Raw genomic sequence first — 18,723 nt, forward strand, 5'->3', positions numbered from 1 at the left:
AGAGTAACTGAAATGTCATTTTCTGCAGTAGGTTGCATTGAAAAATCAGGATTTCTCATGCCAACCTGGATGAGGTTACATGCTGCGGACATTTCCAGCTTCCCTTTGGAAGGGATAATTCTGTTCTCCATCACTCAGAGGCTGACCACGTATGAACAGGGCACTGCCTGCAGTCAGTGACAGCATTGGGGCAGGCGGCCAGGGGGCTGCCGGTGCTTTGCGGCACGTTTGTTCCTGAGGAAAAAAGGGAGCAAAGTACACGCAATGGTTCCTTTACGAAAACCCTGAGACCTCTGCCCTTAAACAAAGCTGGAACGAATCAACTCTCCCTGTGCACGGGTACGACAGCAGGCATCCCGAAATCCCTTCTTTCAGCGCTGCATCCTGCACGGACATGAAGGGAGAAGGGTGAAAACAGAATCAACCAGCACAGCACCGCACCGATACAAGATACATAATGTGCAAGAACGGGATACATAACGTGCAGGAACAAGACTTTACGTGGATTGCCACGGGGCACGTCTGTAACTCCCTTTCCCTTACAAGCGAACAGGAAAAAAAGCAGAGGAGCGACCAGCAAAGGAGCTGGAGCACCGCGAGCACATCACTGCGGCATCGAACGGATGAGGCTTCTGTTCCTGGTAAGCTACGGGCTTTCTCTGCCAGAAGAGATCATATCCGGACAGATGAATATAGATAACTGGCCTCTAAACTGCCATAGAAATATAAAGCATTTGTTCAGTTTCTTTATAGTCTGCAGTGATAATTGTTATATAAATCCCAAAAATGTTCCTGAGCATTCTCAGAATGTAAAGTTTCAAAGTTTTTTTGCTGATGATAACCAGCCTTATCTCAAGATTAAAAAAAGAAAAAGCGAGAGAGACCATTTTAATTAAGAAGTTAAAGAATTGAGTTTAAGTGACCAACAGAGTGCATCTCTCCTCACTCTGGGATAAGATACCCTGAGCACTATGTTCAAACGTTGCTCTGGGCAAGGCTTTTTAGACTTCAGGTCCTTTGGAAATGGTAGAGCTACAGAAACCACGGCTTGGCAAAAGCCACTGGTATGGCTTCAAAGTACTTGTCATGGGTTCAGAAAGACAGCATGCAGTAACCTCAACAGTGCTCAAAGCAGCATCCCGGCAGCTAACGCGAGCAATGGCTTTTGAAAGGAAGCAGGTGTGTGTATAAGCTGCTCTTCTCCAGGAAATATGGACAGAAAATGGACAGAGAGAGATCCGAACAACTCCTGTCCCTTCCCTCTCCACGCCAGGTTGGGGAGAAAGAACAGTCCCTGGTTTTCATCATGTCTGTTCTAATTTTGGGAAGGAGAATCAGGCAGGGAATCCCAGCCAGAAGCATCCCCCAGCTTCTTCCATCCCGCATCTTCTGCACAGCACGTGGCACCTCAGCGTCCTTCCCCACCTCTGCCACCTCTCCTCTCCAGGGCCCACCTTCTCGAGATAGTTTTCCTAAACTTCACGCTGAGCTCGAGGGAGCTCACACGCATCCTAAGGCGGTTCCCTAGGATGCAGGCACGCAGCCCACCGAGCAGCACCGTCCGTCCGCTGCCCGCACCGAGCACGTAGGCAGCAGGCAGGCTGCGCTGCTGCCAGCTCTCCTTTGCACCATGGTACGCCTGTACAACAACCCAGTGACTTCTACACTTCCAACCGCTGAAAGAGGAAGACTGTGTATTAAAGGCAGTGTATTCAAAAGGGAAGAATACTTTCCAATGACAAATCAGCATCCTCACAAAACAAAGTCCTAAAGGCACAAACCGGTGAACTAATCGGAGCAGGTTACAAGAGTAATCAGAAAGATTCCTGCGAGATTAAAAGGAAGGGTTTCACTAGCAACCTAAGTTTCTGAGACAGTGTTTAGAGAGCCTCAACCTGTACACTGAGAGCAAGAGAGGTGGCTCAAATGGTCCGTGATACACCACGGTCCTTCAGATCACACAGCACATGCCATATTTGCCTTATGTCGTTTTCCTGCAAGCTTATCTGCTAGCTTCCTAAGTAACACTGTTCACACAGCTACAGATCTATAAAGGGTTATAAATACATGTATTTATATATATTCACACATTTTAGTCCCTGTAACAAAGGTCTGCTCCTTTCTCTTCTGTGCTGCTGGAGCAGCTGCCAACACTGATGGCACTGGTGGCTGTTCTCAGAAGTAATTGCGTCTACACCAAACCTCCAGAGAAAGCAACAGAAAGCAGATTACTACCGAAAGGAGAAGCGGTTGGCTCAGCTCAGTCCCATAATTACTATATACAGAAAAGAAACCCCGTAGACACAAAGTCCCATCTTCCCTCCAGCTCGCAAACCAGTTCTGCTCAGCCCAGCTGGGCAACTCATCTTGGAGCCTACGCAGCTCAAGCTGGGTAACTCGGATAAACGTGAGCATCATCCAGACATTTACATTTGTAGGCAATAAACAACAACGGCATGCAACGGTTTTGTTAGAGAAGTCAAAACAACCGATGGCTTTAACATTAGAAGCGTGTCCTGATGTGGTAAAGTCAACATGCTAACAGAGAAGATGTACCTAACAGCAGGTTACTCCATTCCTGTGACCTAAGCAAACATGCGTCAGTTTAGTTCAACACAAATTAAAAAAAAAACACATCTGAAGCGCACCAAGACCACCAGATTCAGAAAAACGATTCATCTATGTTTACAATAAATATTTACTTGCAATGGATTTTCTCCTATAACAATGTATTTTCTTGGAAAGGAGAATAGGGGTGCGAGAAGGAAGCTACGATGCTTTGCAAAACGCTTCCCCCGCTGGGAAAATGAAAAGTTGCCCATCCCTGTCTCTAAGTTAATGCTAACAGCAGCATTGATAATCAACACTTTTTATTTAAATGCCAATCTTAGTTTTCTAGAAAAGGAGTGGTTATGGATTAGATTTAGCAGATTGCTCTAAAGCCTCTTCTGGATCAGTATCAAGCATTCTTCAGCTTGTGAGCACCTTATATTTAAAACAACAAGCTCAAAAGCAAGTCTTCAGCAATTCCTACGTGAAGTCTACGGGGGCTGAAGAAGCAAACGCCTCCTCCCATGTATTTACGCTCCCTGTCTGCCCTCTTACAGCAATCAGGAGCACGGTTCAGAGAATTTGCTTTTGCACACTAGGAAACTTCAGAATGGACCTGGCAATCCATGACCACTCCTGCCAGGTCCCGGATCACAGCTACACAACAACACACAGCGGGATTAACACGACAGTCGCAGGCTGTCCCTTCCCTCAGACAGCGAACTACGGAGACAGGGAAGACCAGGACAAGGAAGATGCAGCAGAGGCTACGACCAAGAAATTCAGGAGCTTTGGTCTTGAGGTTTCAACATGACCCTGTTGCCACTCAGAGAAAGAGCAGCCACCAAACAGTCAGTGCTACGACCAGGAGAAAGGACATCATAAAGGGAATGCGTGGAGAAGGAAAAATGCTAGAGTACAGCTGACACTTTTTGAGCGATTTCTGCTCTTCAGGAATTGGAATAGAAACCTTTGGAAGAGTTTCTTCACTTGCTTGCCGGGGAAAGGCTGTCTCAGTAGGTACCTCCTGCTTTTTTAGTTTGTCTTCATCCTGTACTAACAGAGGACGTTCCCGTGTCTGCTTTCGTGGTAGAAGATCAAGAAAGACAGAGAGAGATGAACAAAAATGACAGATGGAAAGTGCCCAAAATGATACTTGGAGGTGTGCAAAGAGTTAGGACAGCCTTCCTCTCAACGTAAAAATAAACTGCCCTGGAGACCAGAGCCACTGGTGGCTTGGGTCGCACCAGCCTTAGAGCTACATCATCTAGTCCTTTCTGCAGAGCTCATGAACACCTGGATCGGGATCACGCGTGTTTTGTCACAAACCTCTGGATCGTGACCACGCATGTTTTGCGCCTGCCCTCCCAGAAAAGCATATGCTCAAAACCTACTGAAGTGTTTTGGAATTGGAATGGTTGAGAAAAAAAGGTTGAGGCATTAGAAATAGAAATGGCATAGTACAAAACGTGGTCTCTGACAGCTTCCTATTCTACAGCGCCCTTAAAAAATAGCGTTTGTTAAATATCGTTGAACATCCAACTGCAGTGCAGATACAAAATGCTTTTTCAAAGTTCTCACAACAGTATCAAAACTTCAATTGTTTTGAAAATTCTACTGGAACAAGTGGAAAATTGTTACATCTTAGAAATCCCGAGCGTGGAACAGGCAGGATGGCAGTAGGAGCATTGCAAACTCCTTAAATTTTGCTCTGCCTTTTAGCACTTTTGTTTCTGGAGTCTAAAGAATGTAGAAAACCAGAACGAGCAAATCATCACGTAGGATCATGTAAGGGCTCTAGCGCTTTCGTTGAAGAAAGAAAAGACTGTGGGAAATGTTGCTGTTCAGTAACTCTCCATCCGTTTAGTTTGCCGGACCTGGTCAAACCCAAGTGCACCTAGGAGAGGAAAAACTTGGCTCTAAGCTCTCTCAGTTGAGCTAGCCTCCTTTGATCAGTGCGGTATTTTGGGACTGGTTCTTTGCACACCCCTAAGTGATGAGTATTGGGGAGAAAGTAGCTGGGAGACTGGGCAGCAAAAGTAAATATAAAATGCAAGAGTAACATGATCATTAAAACAAAAAACGGAAAGAAAGACAACATAAAAAGAACAGGGTACAGTTAAACTTTCATAATTGCTTTTCTCTCCGAATACACGGTTATATCTTTCATGCAGCTTTTTCGAACCAGCCATGCACCAAAATAAGCAAAATCGAAAGCTGCAAAAGCTGCAGCAGTGCAAAAGTCCTCTCGGTGTGAGTTATGAAACTACTTCATGTAGCCAAAAGAAAAAATGTTATCCAGCAGCTGCTGTTGAGTTTTTGCTTGGTGCCATTGCAATAGCAAAAGTCTGGTTCAGAAGCACATATCAGAACAGCAGCTTTACCTCAAGCCCACCAACCTGTCTCTCAGAAGATAGGACAGTGACTTTCTTGACCTGGACACACAAAGCGTGTTAAGGTTCAGTTGTCTTGCAATAAAACATATAGGAACAGCAGAAAAGCAGCCCCTGGCAGAATACCCTTTGGCCACTACAGCAGGGTGAAGATACCACCATGAACAGGAGAAACAGGATTGCTTTGCATCATGATTTATCCTTAAACATCTACAGGTGAAGGAAAACACCCTCCCGGCAGGCGCCTGGCGAAGACGCATTTCTGGAAGTTCACAGCAGAACGTGTCCCTCTCAGAGCAAGACCACTTCAGCGAGGATCAGATTAAGTGGGGAATTTCCAGAAATGCAAATCCAGGGCTGACACCAATCCTTGCATCGCTGTGGACCACTGCAGCCTTAGATGGGGAAAGCCCACACCATCCAGTTATCGCAAACAGCAGCCCCCCAAGACCTCACATGCAGTCACCATGCAAGAAATTCTTCATAATAACCAGGAATATCATTCCTGAACTGTAGTTGTGGAGCTTGAGAGCCCCTGCTCTATCCCACCCGCACAGCCATAAACCACATGGCACCGTGGGCAGAGCTCTGCATCGCTCTGCTGCCCAGATTCCTGCAGAATTTACACTGAGACTCAGCAACCAAAGAGGAAAGACCATCCATGTATTAAACAGGGTAATTCCAAGGATAACGATCAACCCCAATGAGTTGATTTTGGGGGGGTTGTTTTTCTAACAGGGGAAAAAAAGCCTTGTAATTGTCATGGTTTTTCTTCATGCTTTGAGGAACCTGTAGTAAACCTGGCTGCTAAAACCCCTTGTACCTGTTCTGATAACCCTCCCTCCACTGCAGGAGTATTCCTGTTTAAAAAGTATCTCCCTTGCAATGGTTTGAAGACAAAACGCAAGCTTATCTGCAGCACTGTGGCAGGAAGGGGAGAAGCTGGGCTTAAACCAGGAGAGACTCTATGACTGCCGCCCCTGCAGCCAGGATGCAATTTTTCAGTTGTAATGAAAAATCACATTTATTATTTAAGAGACTTATTACCACGGGCTCTAACTACAGTCTTACTCACAAGCTTCAAATCTGTGTGTCATCCAAGAAGAAACTAGTTGGCAGACAGAACTCTGCTGCTCCAACTCAGTTTCTTTGAAAAATTACCTTTTTAAGGACATTAGCAGGGAGACTGGGAATGTGTATGGCTACTAACATACAGACACTGTTCCTGTAAGGAGAAAGATTTCCATCACGTATGAACAGCCCTGCTGTAGCCACCTGAGGAGTCTTCTTGAAGCCTCCACCTGCCGATCCCAATGCAAGACTAAACCCAATGACATACTGGATAAACCCAATGACATACTGGATTAACTGGAGAATAAAGTGACTTTTGAAAATTGATACCATCCTAGAGCTTCTCTACTGATTTATCTGCAATATTATCTCTTAAGTAATGACTCCCTTAAATTTAGGTGTTTGGGTTTTGTTTGTTTTTTGGGGTTTTATTTTGTTGTTTCCCCCCCCACACACACACACATTTTGGGGAGATGCATTCCCTGGCACCAGGAATAACCCAGTCCCCAAAACATATGAAGTATACCCTAGCATCACGGATGACAGCAACGCTAGGAAAGGTGGCATCAAAACCAGGTGAACAATTCCTACATTCTTTTCTATCAAAAAAGAGGAAAAAAAAAAAATCACATTTTTATGATACTACGACTAAAGCATCAATTCTCTCAGAGACCATTATACATGTTAAAAGTCAACATTAACTATTAAAATTCAATACAACTGAAAACTAAGGGGACCTGAGGCTCAATCCCAGGTTGCAAAGCTGTCCCTTGGAAGTTGCACACTACTGTGCAGTGTGCTAACACCCACGCGCCGCCCAGGTACTCACTCCATCCGCTCCCGTGGGAATCTGCCCGTTGACATTGAGGGTTCGGAAAGGGGAGTGAGTGGACAAGCGTTTGTCCCATTCACTCGGCCGAGGCTCCGGGACGGACTCCATAAAGTTCTTCTTCAACTCACTGATGTTGGCGTGATGCTTCTTTATTTCTTCTTGGGTCTTATCTAGATCCTATTAGTAAAAGGACAGGATAAATGAAGAGACTCGGAGATGACACCTGCGGTTGCCTAGGCTGCCGCATAGCAAAGCTGCGCTCAGCAGAGTTGTGGCCGACTTCCATCAATTGTGCTCACACTGCAAACACACAGAGGGAACGTCCTCTCTCCTCCTTCCTCTTCTATTAATTGGGACAAACTGCAATCGGCACAGAGTGGGGTCTCCTCCAGGAGCGGGACGTGCCATCCGTTCATCTCAAGCTACACCAAAAGAGATGGCAGCTGAGGTGTCATCTCACAGGTTTTCCCCATATGGGATTTTTTTTAAAATTCCAGTAACATCTTTGTTTGGGTTATTTAATTTAATGCCTTTAAATTGGGTGGGTTTGCTTTCTTTTCCCTTTCATCGGTATAAATGCAGTTAGTGTTTAAGAAAATATTTTCCCGATTTTATTTATTCTCTTCATACCTATTTCTCTTTCATCCTACCAGGAATTATCTTTGGTCCAGAATACCCCCATTACTTTTTTCCCCTCTCTCATCTCATCCCTCCAGGAGCTACCACAGGAGTTTTTAGACTCCTGAAATGAAGATGAGATGACAGCCCCTTAAAAATCAAACTGAGAATTTACTTTATGCTGGATCAATCAAGAAACTCCTGCTAAAATACTTCATCTGCAAAAAGCCAGATTTCTACTCTGTAATGCCAGTTTACAGCATAAATGCACAGACTTCAAGGCAAGTCAGCTCTCTTCAACTTGTTTAAAAATAGCTTTTCCTTGCAAGCAAACTAGGGTTTGTTGAAAACAAAGCTTTTGCATAAAATAGGCATAAGCCAAACAACAACTTTTCTGGACAGTGCCAAAAAGCAGCAAGCCTCACCCGTTAGAAAGGGGGAAATTAAGCTCAGTAAAAGCATCACGGGAAATTTCACTATCTTTGTGCTTTTAGTTGGTACTCAGCCCATTGATTTTAGAAGATGGGAAAGCAAATGCATCCCTAAGGAGGGTCCCCCCCCCAATATCTGCATCCCTGCAGCTTACCCAGGACACACCGCCCTCCCTCCGCAGGGCTATAGCCCCAAATGCCTCACTCACAACATTTGCTCTTTTTGGCACGGTTCTAGGGGAAAAAAACAGTTTTGGCATCTGTCCTGGCTGAAAGCACAAGGCAAGTGCCCGCTAGTTAAAGGAAAAAAAGCACAAATAAGTCTGCTGAGGACTCCAGGGTAAAGCCCTGCCTGGCTCCAGGAGCCCTACAGCTGCTCCTGGTTCAGAGAAGAGAGAAAGACCACCTTGGCTATCCACCCTGCACAAGAGCTGGTCCCGGGAGGGCTTCCAGAGAAGCTAAAGCCACGAGGAGCTACGTGGAGCCACAACGGGTCTTGAAAGCATCTGGAGGAACAGGCTCGCTGAGCGTTAGCGCTTTTCCTCCTGCTTTGCCCTTTTTGTAAGAACACGGAGCACAGGTTAATCGAGCACGGAGCGATAAAAGGCTTTCAATAAAATCAAGCGGCAGCTTCGGGAGTATGAGGTCTGCTGGAAAAACATCTGATCTGCCAAATGCATGGATTAAAAAAAAAAAGGAATAAAGGGGGTGAGCTGCTGGGGTCAGCCCTTTTCTAGGGGAGGGCTGGAGCACCTGCAACAGAACTGGTGGGGAGGGCAGTGGAGAGGGAATGGGCTGGAGAAGGGGCTGGGTGCCAGAGCCAAGTATTGCACTAACAGGAAAAAGGGGTTTATAAGCAATGAAAAAGCTCTGCTTGGGGTTGGGGAGATGGAGATGCTCGAGTTGGGCGAAAGAAAGTGACAAGCAAAGTCTTCGCAGTGCTCCAGCGGCGGCTGAACCCTGCCCGTCGTGCTGCAGACCCTTCGCTTGTGGCTGAAAGCTGAAGTGGTAGCAATCAAAAAAAATTTAAAAAAAAAAAACAAAACCCAAAACCCCAAACATCCAAGGGCTGCAAAATTTTTAAAATTGAGATTAGGGGAAGGCAGTTAGTACACTTCACTTGCAAGAGATACCAACAGGGAAACCCTACCAGCTGCTGGTGCTGCAATTTTGAGTAGAAACACATAACACAGAGTATCAGAAGCCACAAAACGTCTTCCGTAACACAGTGTATTTAAAAAAAAAAATATATGATTGGCATGGTCTGTTCTGAGACCGTGCATGGGTGTAACCAAGTGTAAAGGGCTCCCAAAGCCGAAGGGAATAGCTGTACATGGAGGGATGAAACGGCTTCTCGCCTGCTTGCAAGCCGCCCATGGCCATCGAGCCCCCACATCAGCTCCAAGGGGACCCGGCGCCGATGCAGGATGGGGCCCGGGGAAGTGTTAAAGGTGCTGCAAGGCAAGCAAGCAGTGGGAGAAGGATTGCAACAGTGCAAGCACTGCTGCAACGCCGGCAGCAATGTCCGAAAGGAAGACTTGCTCCTGTCTGAAGCAATGTGGACATTGCGGTGGCCTGAGCACCTTGAAGGTGACAATTTCACCTGCAGCTTATCCTGGTTTTTGCATTTTCATAGACTGTCTTTTCCCCCAGGAAAATAATTTATTTCAAGCAAGGAAAAACTTGTAAATGAGCCCCCCTGCCACGATTCATGCTGCTGTGAGCACCCAGAGGGTCCAAGAGCAGACCTGAGCTCTGCCAATCATATATTTTGGGTAAGTATGAGAGAATGAAAGTCAGAAGAGGTAGAAGGAAGAATGCCTACACATCGTCATGTTTACTGTCACCATGCAAAAGCGTATCAAAAGAAAAAAACAAAAGGTCTTTCATGCAACAGCATGCAAAAACAAAGGCAGTGGCAGAAGAGCAAGAAAAAGATTCAGCGCAGATGCAGAAGATCTAGGCAAACGCAACTGAAAAAAGCTTCAAGTTCATACAAACCTCCAACATTAAATTGCTATGCCTGATATAAATGTTTTCACCATCTAGCCTCTTTGATCTTTTCTGTGAAAATGAAAGAAAAGGGGGAAACAAAAAAAAAAAAAAAAGAAAAGCACAAAAAATTAAAATGTTGTTCTTGCGGGATTGACAAATTGGCAAATTAAAAAAGTTAACGTTGGGAGCGCAGCGCTGTGCCAGTGTGGGGTGGGGGCCCAGCCGCAGGGACGTCGGCACGGGGCCACCACCGGGAAATGGGGGTTCTTGCTCATGGAGGATGGGGAAATGCAATGAGTCCTTTAAAGAGACAGCTCCCAGGGGTCCGTCGGCTCCTGCCTTGATTTATATCGCTCACCACAAAGAGACAATTTGCTGGTTTTCTGTGGAAGCCTTGCACGAAGTTCATATTCCTGACAGTGACGCACACCCAAGGCTGTACTGCCTGGTGTAACTTTTACAAGGTCTCAATGTGCACAGTAACTATGTCTTAACCAGCTTTCCCATCTTGGATATGTCCCCTATTACTTAATCAATACAAAAAACGTATCATACTTTTTTTTTTTTTTTTTGCATTTCCTGGAATGCACACTATACGGTTTTCTTTGGTTTCTAGCTAAATTTGTTACAGAGAAGATAAATTTTATGAATCAAACCAGGTGTGTTTCTCTCAAACATTCAACATGCATAATTTTAGCAATCAGATTGTCTATGGGACAAAAAGCTATCACTTTTAAAATCAAGGATTTGATATTTGCCTTTAAAAAAAAAAAAAAACAACCAAAAAAACCAAAAACCCAACCCAAAGCACATGAAGAAACTGGAGCACTGTCTTTTTAAACAGGTTATGGATGCATGAATGATATGGCAAATTTGTTTGGTGAGAGTGTAAAGTGGCTAACCTTCCTCATTCTTATCAGTTCTTCCTCTTTTTCTGCAGGCTGCTGCTGTTGGGCAGTGATAAAAAAAAAAAAAAAGTTGTTGGTTCATTTAACTATGTTGAACCTCCCTGTATAACCTTAAAAAAAATGTGAGCAACCTAACTGAATTATTAGCACAAACCTGGGGCTGGTCACCATTCGTGGTGGGTACTGTGACCTCAATGTGCGTTTTCCTCACCTACATTTAAGAAATAAATTGGTAAAAACATTTCTTGTTAGTAGACTTGTTTCAAGAGACCATTTAGTTTCAAAACACTGCTGCATAAAGTTGGTTTTGAAATGCTGGGTAAACATGCAAAAACCAACATGCAGTCCTCCGGAAAGAGTTAATGACACCGCAGCTCTCCGACAGTCTGTTAGTTAACAGCACATGTACAATAATTCCTTCAGCTTGAGAATTATTTGCATTTGAAACCAGTGCTCTCTAGTGCTTCTGAAGAAGGGCTTCCCACTTGCATTAGCTCTGCCAGGCAATGTTTTCAAATGTCATTTGCGGCTGTATCTCCCAGTGAAATCCTTACCAAAAGCAACATGCTCAAGTTAACACAGACCACCTCAAAACCAGAAAATTATTTGTTATGCACAGGTATTATGTTCACAGAGTCAGTGAGAAGAGACCTAGCTATAAAATCAAACCTAACATCACAAATTAAGGTCCTCAGTGTCCATAAGCAGAGAGCCAAGATTGTCTTGACACTTTAAGGAAAGTCTTTTAGGGAAACTGGGTTGCCAAATAGTCTAAAGGCAAAAGCATCGATGGGTGTTAAAAGAAATGGTGCAGCTACATTTGAGAAACAGAGTAAATTTGGCACGTTCAAATCCACAACTTCCTCCCACATCTACATTTAAAGAAAAAAAAAATCCAGTGTGTAAGCATTTAGGAAAAAACCCTGTAATAAGTGAGATGGGATGAATAAAATTTACTTGGTTCTCAGTTTAATGCTAGGGAGGGTGAGCCGCCGTGCAGAACAGCATTACAGGAACTCTGCGCCACGATGCACTCTCCAAAGTGCCATCCTGAAGATCCCTCCAGCATTTTCATTTAAAAATTACAGGTCACACAGCAACTGTCCTTTCTTCACCTCCATCTCTCAACCTTAATTAATAGGGATCTCGCCCGGAGTACGTCATACAAGACCCATTGTGTGATATGTTGTAGCAAAAATGTGGCTCCAGTAATGCTGAGAACAGCTCAATATTCAGACTAATGTGAAGACTGTATCTCGAGGCATACACCTCTGCTGCAACACTGGAAGGTTTCAGTCAATAAGATTTGCAGAATATTAAGAACACCGTAATACGAACAATAATTTTTCGCATTATTTTCACTTATGAGAACAATACACACAGATCAACATCAGCAGAGGTCTTGGACATTTGTAAAAAGCTCAAATAATGTTTTAAAAAATTTCATTTAAACAATAAACCCGCCAAGGTCTCAACAGTGCCATTCACAACTAAAGTTTCAGTCCAGTTTGCACAAACATATTAACAGCTCTCCCAGAGAAAGCCTATCAATGTAAAAAACATTTGCATGCAGATGCTGGGCTGCGGACCAGATCCGTACCACTGATTTCACTGGAATTGCTCCTGCTGTCGTATCAGGAATTGGCAGAGACAGCTTAGCAATGGGTGAGCTCTAAATTCAATTACCATGAACTTCTGTGCAATTCTTGCCAGCTTTTTTAACCATGTATCAGCAAGTTGCATTTAGTTTGACTGCAACCACCAAAACCCAGCTGCCCTAGACCTCCTCCTTCCCTGCACCCAGAGGGTGAGGGCTGGGACTTCCCTGGCACCCAGACCCCGTAGCTCACTCCCACCCGATGGCTGGGTGAGGAATAAACCCCTCGCTGCCCGGGAGGGGAAGGTGCACAGAGCTGCTGCTCTGGGGCGGCTTCTAGAGCTGATGCTCCAGCCCCGCACAAGTGCAGCCTCTTCCAAAGAGACTCTGGTCTGCCATACCTTTGATGCGTCGGCTGGCTCCGGCTTGGCTCTCTCCGGTGGGATTTCTTCACGCCTCGCATCAGGTTTCGCTGGTTCCTTTTCTACTTTAGAGGCAACCACGTCCTTCGCGTCGGGCTTAGCTGGGACTGGTTCTGCAGCGTGGCTCTGAGCGATGGCCGGGGCAGAGGTGGGACGGGGACTCCTCTCGGGGGTTATCACGGCCACTGCTGAGGACGGGGGAGAGACAGACAGGGACAAGGTTCAGAGCGGGCAACGTTTCTAAAGCACCAGGCAAAGTCTTTCCAAATTACAGTGCTGTCATGTAAAAAGAAAGGGAGGAGGAAAAAAGGGAAAAGAAATAAAGATGTTGAGCAAAGCAGCTTGTGCATTTAGTACGGGAAAGTTGTGATTATTTTCCTTATGGTTTAAATAAAACAAAACAAAACCCCTCAACAGCTGGTTTACAAAAAGCAAGCTTGCACTCTGCAGAGAAGCCACACCAGAAAGGCGAATCTATTTTTGACACTGTGCCATCGATTTCTGGGTCCTTCACACACAACAGACACAGAAGTCCATCCCAATGCAGCCGTTAAAATAGAACCACAGCTGTGGTGAGTTCTTGACTCATTGGCATCTCCTCAACCAGAAACGGATGGTTTCTGGAAGGGCAATATGGGCTTTCCCCCATCTCCCCAATCTTTCCAGCAATTCAGACAAAAAAATAATCAACAAGCATTGCTCTATAAAACTCTACAGCAACTTCCAGGTGGGTTTCAAAGCAGGCGGAGGCTGCGTGTCCAAGATGGGTATCTCCTGCTGCAGCCCAAGGCACCGCTGCAAGAAGATACCCAGCATCTCCAGATCAGCGACGGTGCAGAAATGAATAGCATGCTGCCAAAAAATCACCTTTCCAGAGAAAGATGACAGTCTTAAATACAAGCACTAGGTACACACGAAATCAACTGCCTACTCTTTCCTTCGATTCCTAATTTCCCAGACACTTCTCTACCCCTGAAAAGCCCGACACCTCCAAAATATTCAAGCCAATACTGTGCAACAGAGCAAGCCCCAATTAATTCACTGTGCATATCTACAGGCGCAATCAGCTATTTAATTCTCCTGATGTTGTTTTTTATGGCCATTCCACTAAAAGTATACCTAGTCACCTGAAATAATTTCTTTGATGTGGACTTATATTCCTAAAGTCACAGTTTTTGCAGCCAGAGTCACACTGTGTAACCTACCCCAGCCAACACCAGGTTACTAGTGTCCATCCAGCTAGTCAAAGACACGGGGAAATTTGGTGTTAAAAAAGAAATTGTAATTATAAGTAACTCCTTAGTAAGAATTCCTGTTTCACTGAAAAGATAACCGCATCTCATCTGTGCGTATAAAACGTGTACAGAATGAAGTATCCATGTGGCCAAAAACATAGAAGGTGGAAGGGCAAAAAAGAACCTGATTTTTCAGAGACTGAAATTACACTTTTAAGACAAACTCCTAGACACCACGTCTTGCTGAAAATCCACACTAAGACCCCAAACCACCGCCGACGTCTCCGTTATCTCCCCCCTTCTTCAGCACGGCAGTTCATTTCTGTAAGTCAGACATCACGTTATCCTGTCGGAAGGACAACCAGTGCCGTGTCCCTGTGCTACTTATGCCACGGAAGCGGTGACAGCCGCTGGGGAGGTTGTACAGAGGGACGGTGAGATGGCAGGGACAGTCGGGATTAGGAGGATGCCGGGTGTGAAAAGCCATCGCAATGGTACCTGGCTTCTTCAGGACTGGCTCTAGTTCTCTCATCTCCATCATTTTTTCTTCCTCCTCCTCCTCCTCTTGAATTGGGCTTATCTCAACATTGACAAGAGCACGTTCGGCTAAAAAAGTTATGCAGGTGTTAAAATGCCACCTTGAAGATCAAGTAGCAAAGGAAATACTGCCATCAGTAAACCTGCACGGCCACCTCCTGCTTCTCCCAGCGCTTCAGAGCATCAAGACATGCAGGAAAAATAACAACATACACCAAGCTTTTCCTTTGCCATTCCACGATGAGTTCTGCGCTGTCCAGAACTGCTTTATTTTAGTTACATGTTCTCAATTAACTACCTTTGCCTATTTTGACACACGACAATTTAAACACAGTAAAAAGTGCTGCTCCAAAACATGAGATTTATAATACCGATCACCACCACCCTGGCCAAGAAAACAGTCCCTACTGGGATCAGAAGTGCCAAGAGAAGGAAGAAGCGCAGGCGGTGAATGAGAAGAAGGGCGGCTGCAGCAGGAGACTCCTGGATGTGCTCGGGCCTGACGCTGGCCGCTGTCTGCTCTGCTGCAGCCCACCCTATGGAATATCCTCGAGTCTAAGGGCAGGGGCTGGTTTAGTGTTTTTCATAATATTCAAGAGAAAATGGGTGAAGTTCCCAGTTACCTCCCTCCACAGCTTCAATCTCCTCTTCCTGCAATGACTAACCAACTCTGCTTTTAATTATGATTAGGGTGGATCTGTCTGCAGCAGTGAATTTGCTCTGAAAAAAAAACCCCAACTAGGGAAGAAGCTGGCTCCCTAGCAAAGACAAAAACCAGAGTGCAGGTGACCTCCAGCAGTCCCAGAGCACAAAACATGATTTTCAGGCACCGCACATTCCCACAGCTCAGGGGAACGAACCTTACAAGAAGGGACAGCAACAGAGGAGCGTTAAAAGGCCATCGCACACTCATTTCAACACACAGGCACACAGCCAAGCCACGGCGCGGCACCTCCTCATCTCACCCCGATAAAGCAGCGCTCGCATTATTACAGCACACTTGCAAAGCCGAGTGTGATTTTAATGGCAATGAACACCACTGCAAACGATGCAACCTCTGTCCTACAGCACCGCATCACTTCAATCCAGCAGGTCACAGCACGGGCGGCTGTGAGAGCCACACCGATGCCAAATGCCACTGCGGCTGTACCTGACCGCGTCTGCAACGGCTCCGGTAGCTTTGGCTTGGCAACAGGCACCTTAACCACCTCTACCTTCTCCTCCTCCTCTTCCTCCTCTGCAATGGGTTTCATTTCAAAAGTTTCAAGAGCGTGTTTGGCTAGAAAGAGGTTTGCATGTGTTAATACAGTGGCTGGAGAACCACGTGGACACACAACGGTCGCCGCAGCAGAGGAGAGTAAGAGGAGATCCCTCTCCAAGGCAGTGGCTGAGAACAGCAAGGAGGTTTTTAAACCAGGCAGCTTAATAGTAATTTTTCACCACACAATTGCACATCAGTCTTTCTAGTGCTGCCAGGCCCAACAGTGTATTGGATGAGAGGGGAAAAAACCAACACAAATAAGCTTTGCAGGCTTCTTGCTCTGGCAGGGATACGTGGGGACATGCGAGCGGCTCTCGAGTGCGGTACTAGGACAGGCTCTGCCTGCAAAGTCTGGGGAGATGCAAGTGCTGACTGGTAAAATCCAGGAAAAACACACCCAGGCTCCTCTAGATAAAAACCTATATAAAAACCAGCAGCTTTAATTAAATGTACTTGAGTGATCAACTTCAAATCTAAAAACTAAGAACATACAGCCATTTATCCTGGTGTCTTAAATGTTAATTCTCCACCTTCTGTTTTTACAGCGTCAGGCTTTCCCTGCCAGGCGACGCTGACTAGTGAGAATTCAAGGCAAGAGAGTGGTGGGGAGACAGGCTGCCACATTACTTTATGAAAGCTCGGTCTAGATTTCATACCAGAAAACCAGTGATGTCAAAAGCACGCTGTAAAAAAAACTAGGGTGGAAGAAGGGATGTGGAGCAGTACATAATGCACTGGCATCCAAATTATCTCCAGCCCTAATGCACCACAGGCATTCGCTATTTAAGCGATGAAGACTGCAAATGTTTGACAACACTGCTGCTGTGATACGCTTATTAGTATTCAGGTACGCTGTTGTACCTACACACCTTAATTAATTAATTAATTAATGATTTTTATTATTAATATTTACTAATAGTACTTATCTTAAGAGAAATATAAGCTCCATGTAGCAAAATGGGCGGCATTTCTCAAATCACCAAAAAAACCCAGAATAGGCTTAAAAAATGGCAAGCAGGTCCTGGGATGAAGAATTTCAGAAGCTTTACAAGAAGTTTCAAGATCAAATGTTAAAGTTTTCTAATCCACATTTACAAAAACACCCGAATTTAATAAGGAGACAGTTCTCAAGTGCCGTCACATCCTAAACTTTTTCCCCACCTCCCCACAAGAATTACAGTCTAACAAGGTGCAAGGTGGAAATTTAACGAGTCTCCCAGAGCCGGGGCTCTGCCGGGCTGTCTGTCCTCCGACTGTGAAACTCTTCTTGCAAAGAAACGAAAAAGAAAGCCGCCAGATTTGGTGAAACTTTGAGTTGTCAGGAACAAGCATGTAAAGGATAGGAAAGGCGCTGCAGAAGAGTTGTAGCCACCACCACAGCTATACCTGGCTTCTCTCGGATCTGATCCGTGGGTTTTGGTTCAGGAACCTCAACCACCTCCTCCTGCTTCTCTTCCTCTACGGCTCTGAACTCAACTTTTTGAGTCGCACGTTTAGCTGAAGAAACGGGGCACATGTTAACAACTGCCCACACAGCAGATGGAAAAAGGCTGAAGACTTCAACAGGGACAGAAGCATTACATTCACAGGCTGCTCTTTTCCAAGCTCTGATATTTGGGTGCGGGATTGCAGCGGGGATTTCTCTACTCATCTGGGGTCATACCAGTCTACAGGGGATGGCCAAGGGGCAACCAACAGCGCTGGTCCCCTCACCTCTGTGCATCATGCCTGGGTAACCTCGCACGCCCGGACTGCAGGCAAGCACGCATTTTGCTTTGCTGTGGTAAGGAGCTCAAACCAAGCAGCCCTTTCCCTCCCAGCTCTGAGGCATGAAGCCCAGGTTCGGGGTGTTGCTGAGCCCTGCAAACCCATGCCAGGAGCAGGGGCAGCCTGGCTGCTGCTGACCACAGGGAACTGGGGGAACCCTGCTCCCTCCTGGGTTGCAGCATGACCTCGGGGCTCAAAGCAACGCTGTTCTTGCTCCATCAGGTGCCCTTGGTGCAAAGGGATGCTCCCCTTTCCCTGGATCCTCTTGGTGTAAAGGGATGCTCCCCTCGGCCCTGGACCCTAATTTTACAAGCACGCCATGATCCGGATCAAGGGGAGCAAACTTAGGCACTCCCCCTCCCATGCCTCACCTCCTCTAGCCTGCTGCTATATGGCTCTTTTAAAAATGTCAGGGACGAGCCCACCTGATCGATATGCCACAAACTTGAACATTAGCATCGCTTTAACAGACGCCAAAAAGGTTTCAAACAGTTGTGGCAAAAAATCTCCCCCTCAAGGAAAACTATGTCAATTAAGAAGCTACGTTAAACAAAACAAATCCTAGAATAGCATAATTCCCAATTTGCTAAAAGGAAAATGCGTTGAGATTGAATAGAAAATGTCTTTACAACCAGAACTTTGCCATAAGCCTTCAGCACCCACCTACATCCTTTTTGCCAGTCAGTTCTTGCTAGTACTATCCGTTTGCATTTTATATCCAGGTCTTGTATTAAAGTGAGAAGTAATGCTTTTTTTTTTTTTTTTTTTAAAAAGCAGGGAATTTAGGTGGTATTTAAGGAGTATTTCAGCATCCTGCTGAATCCAGCCATGGAGAGGGAAGAGGCGCCAGACACTCACCTCCATCAAGGCTCCTGGAGGCTCGCTTACTTGCTGTCCGCTCGAACTGGGGAGCAGGTCGGTCGATCAAGGCACTCGCCTGCCTCGTCTGCGCCTGCGTCCGGCCGCTGTAGCGGAACTTGGAGCCCAGCGCCAGGAACCTGCTCTTCGGGATGGCTTCGGTGGAAGTCAGCCTGAAAACCACACGCACAATTTAAAAAAATCATACCTCCAGATCTAGGAAGCAGCAGGTAAAGAGAAATTAAAAT

General features: G+C 45.6%; 1 protein-coding gene across 23 annotated transcripts in view; it reads right to left on the bottom strand.

The window, feature by feature from the left end:
• The window catches only part of EPB41 (erythrocyte membrane protein band 4.1), a 96,340-nt gene that overhangs the window by 16,508 nt on the left and 61,109 nt on the right, over positions 1 to 18,723 (bottom strand). For 9 of the 23 annotated variants that reach the window (XR_015705423.1, XR_015705424.1, XM_087760592.1 and 6 more), the window contains 8 exons: positions 18,476 to 18,648; positions 17,237 to 17,347; positions 15,740 to 15,868; positions 14,551 to 14,658; positions 12,797 to 13,005; positions 10,953 to 11,009; positions 9,897 to 9,959; positions 6,844 to 7,023 (listed from right to left, as the gene is read on the bottom strand). Coding sequence is in view for 21 of the 23 variants with exons in the window: in XM_087760592.1 (XP_087616718.1) it covers positions 6,844 to 7,023; positions 9,897 to 9,959; positions 10,953 to 11,009; positions 12,797 to 13,005; positions 14,551 to 14,658; positions 15,740 to 15,868; positions 17,237 to 17,347; positions 18,476 to 18,648 (1,030 nt within the window). In the remaining 2 variants the exon portion in view is untranslated. Of the gene's footprint in view, positions 1 to 4,949; positions 4,986 to 6,843; positions 7,024 to 9,896; positions 9,960 to 10,720; positions 10,838 to 10,952; positions 11,010 to 12,796; positions 13,006 to 14,550; positions 14,659 to 15,739; positions 15,869 to 17,236; positions 17,348 to 18,475; positions 18,649 to 18,723 lie in introns of those variants that run through there. The other 14 variants (XM_087760602.1, XM_087760584.1, XM_087760583.1 and 11 more) reach the window with 14 other exon arrangements.

This window comes from Nipponia nippon, unplaced genomic scaffold, assembly GCF_047370975.1.
Source record: "Nipponia nippon isolate SJK-2023a ecotype South Korea unplaced genomic scaffold, ASM4737097v1 scaffold_23, whole genome shotgun sequence".
NCBI classification, from domain to species: Eukaryota; Metazoa; Chordata; class Aves; order Pelecaniformes; family Threskiornithidae; genus Nipponia; species Nipponia nippon.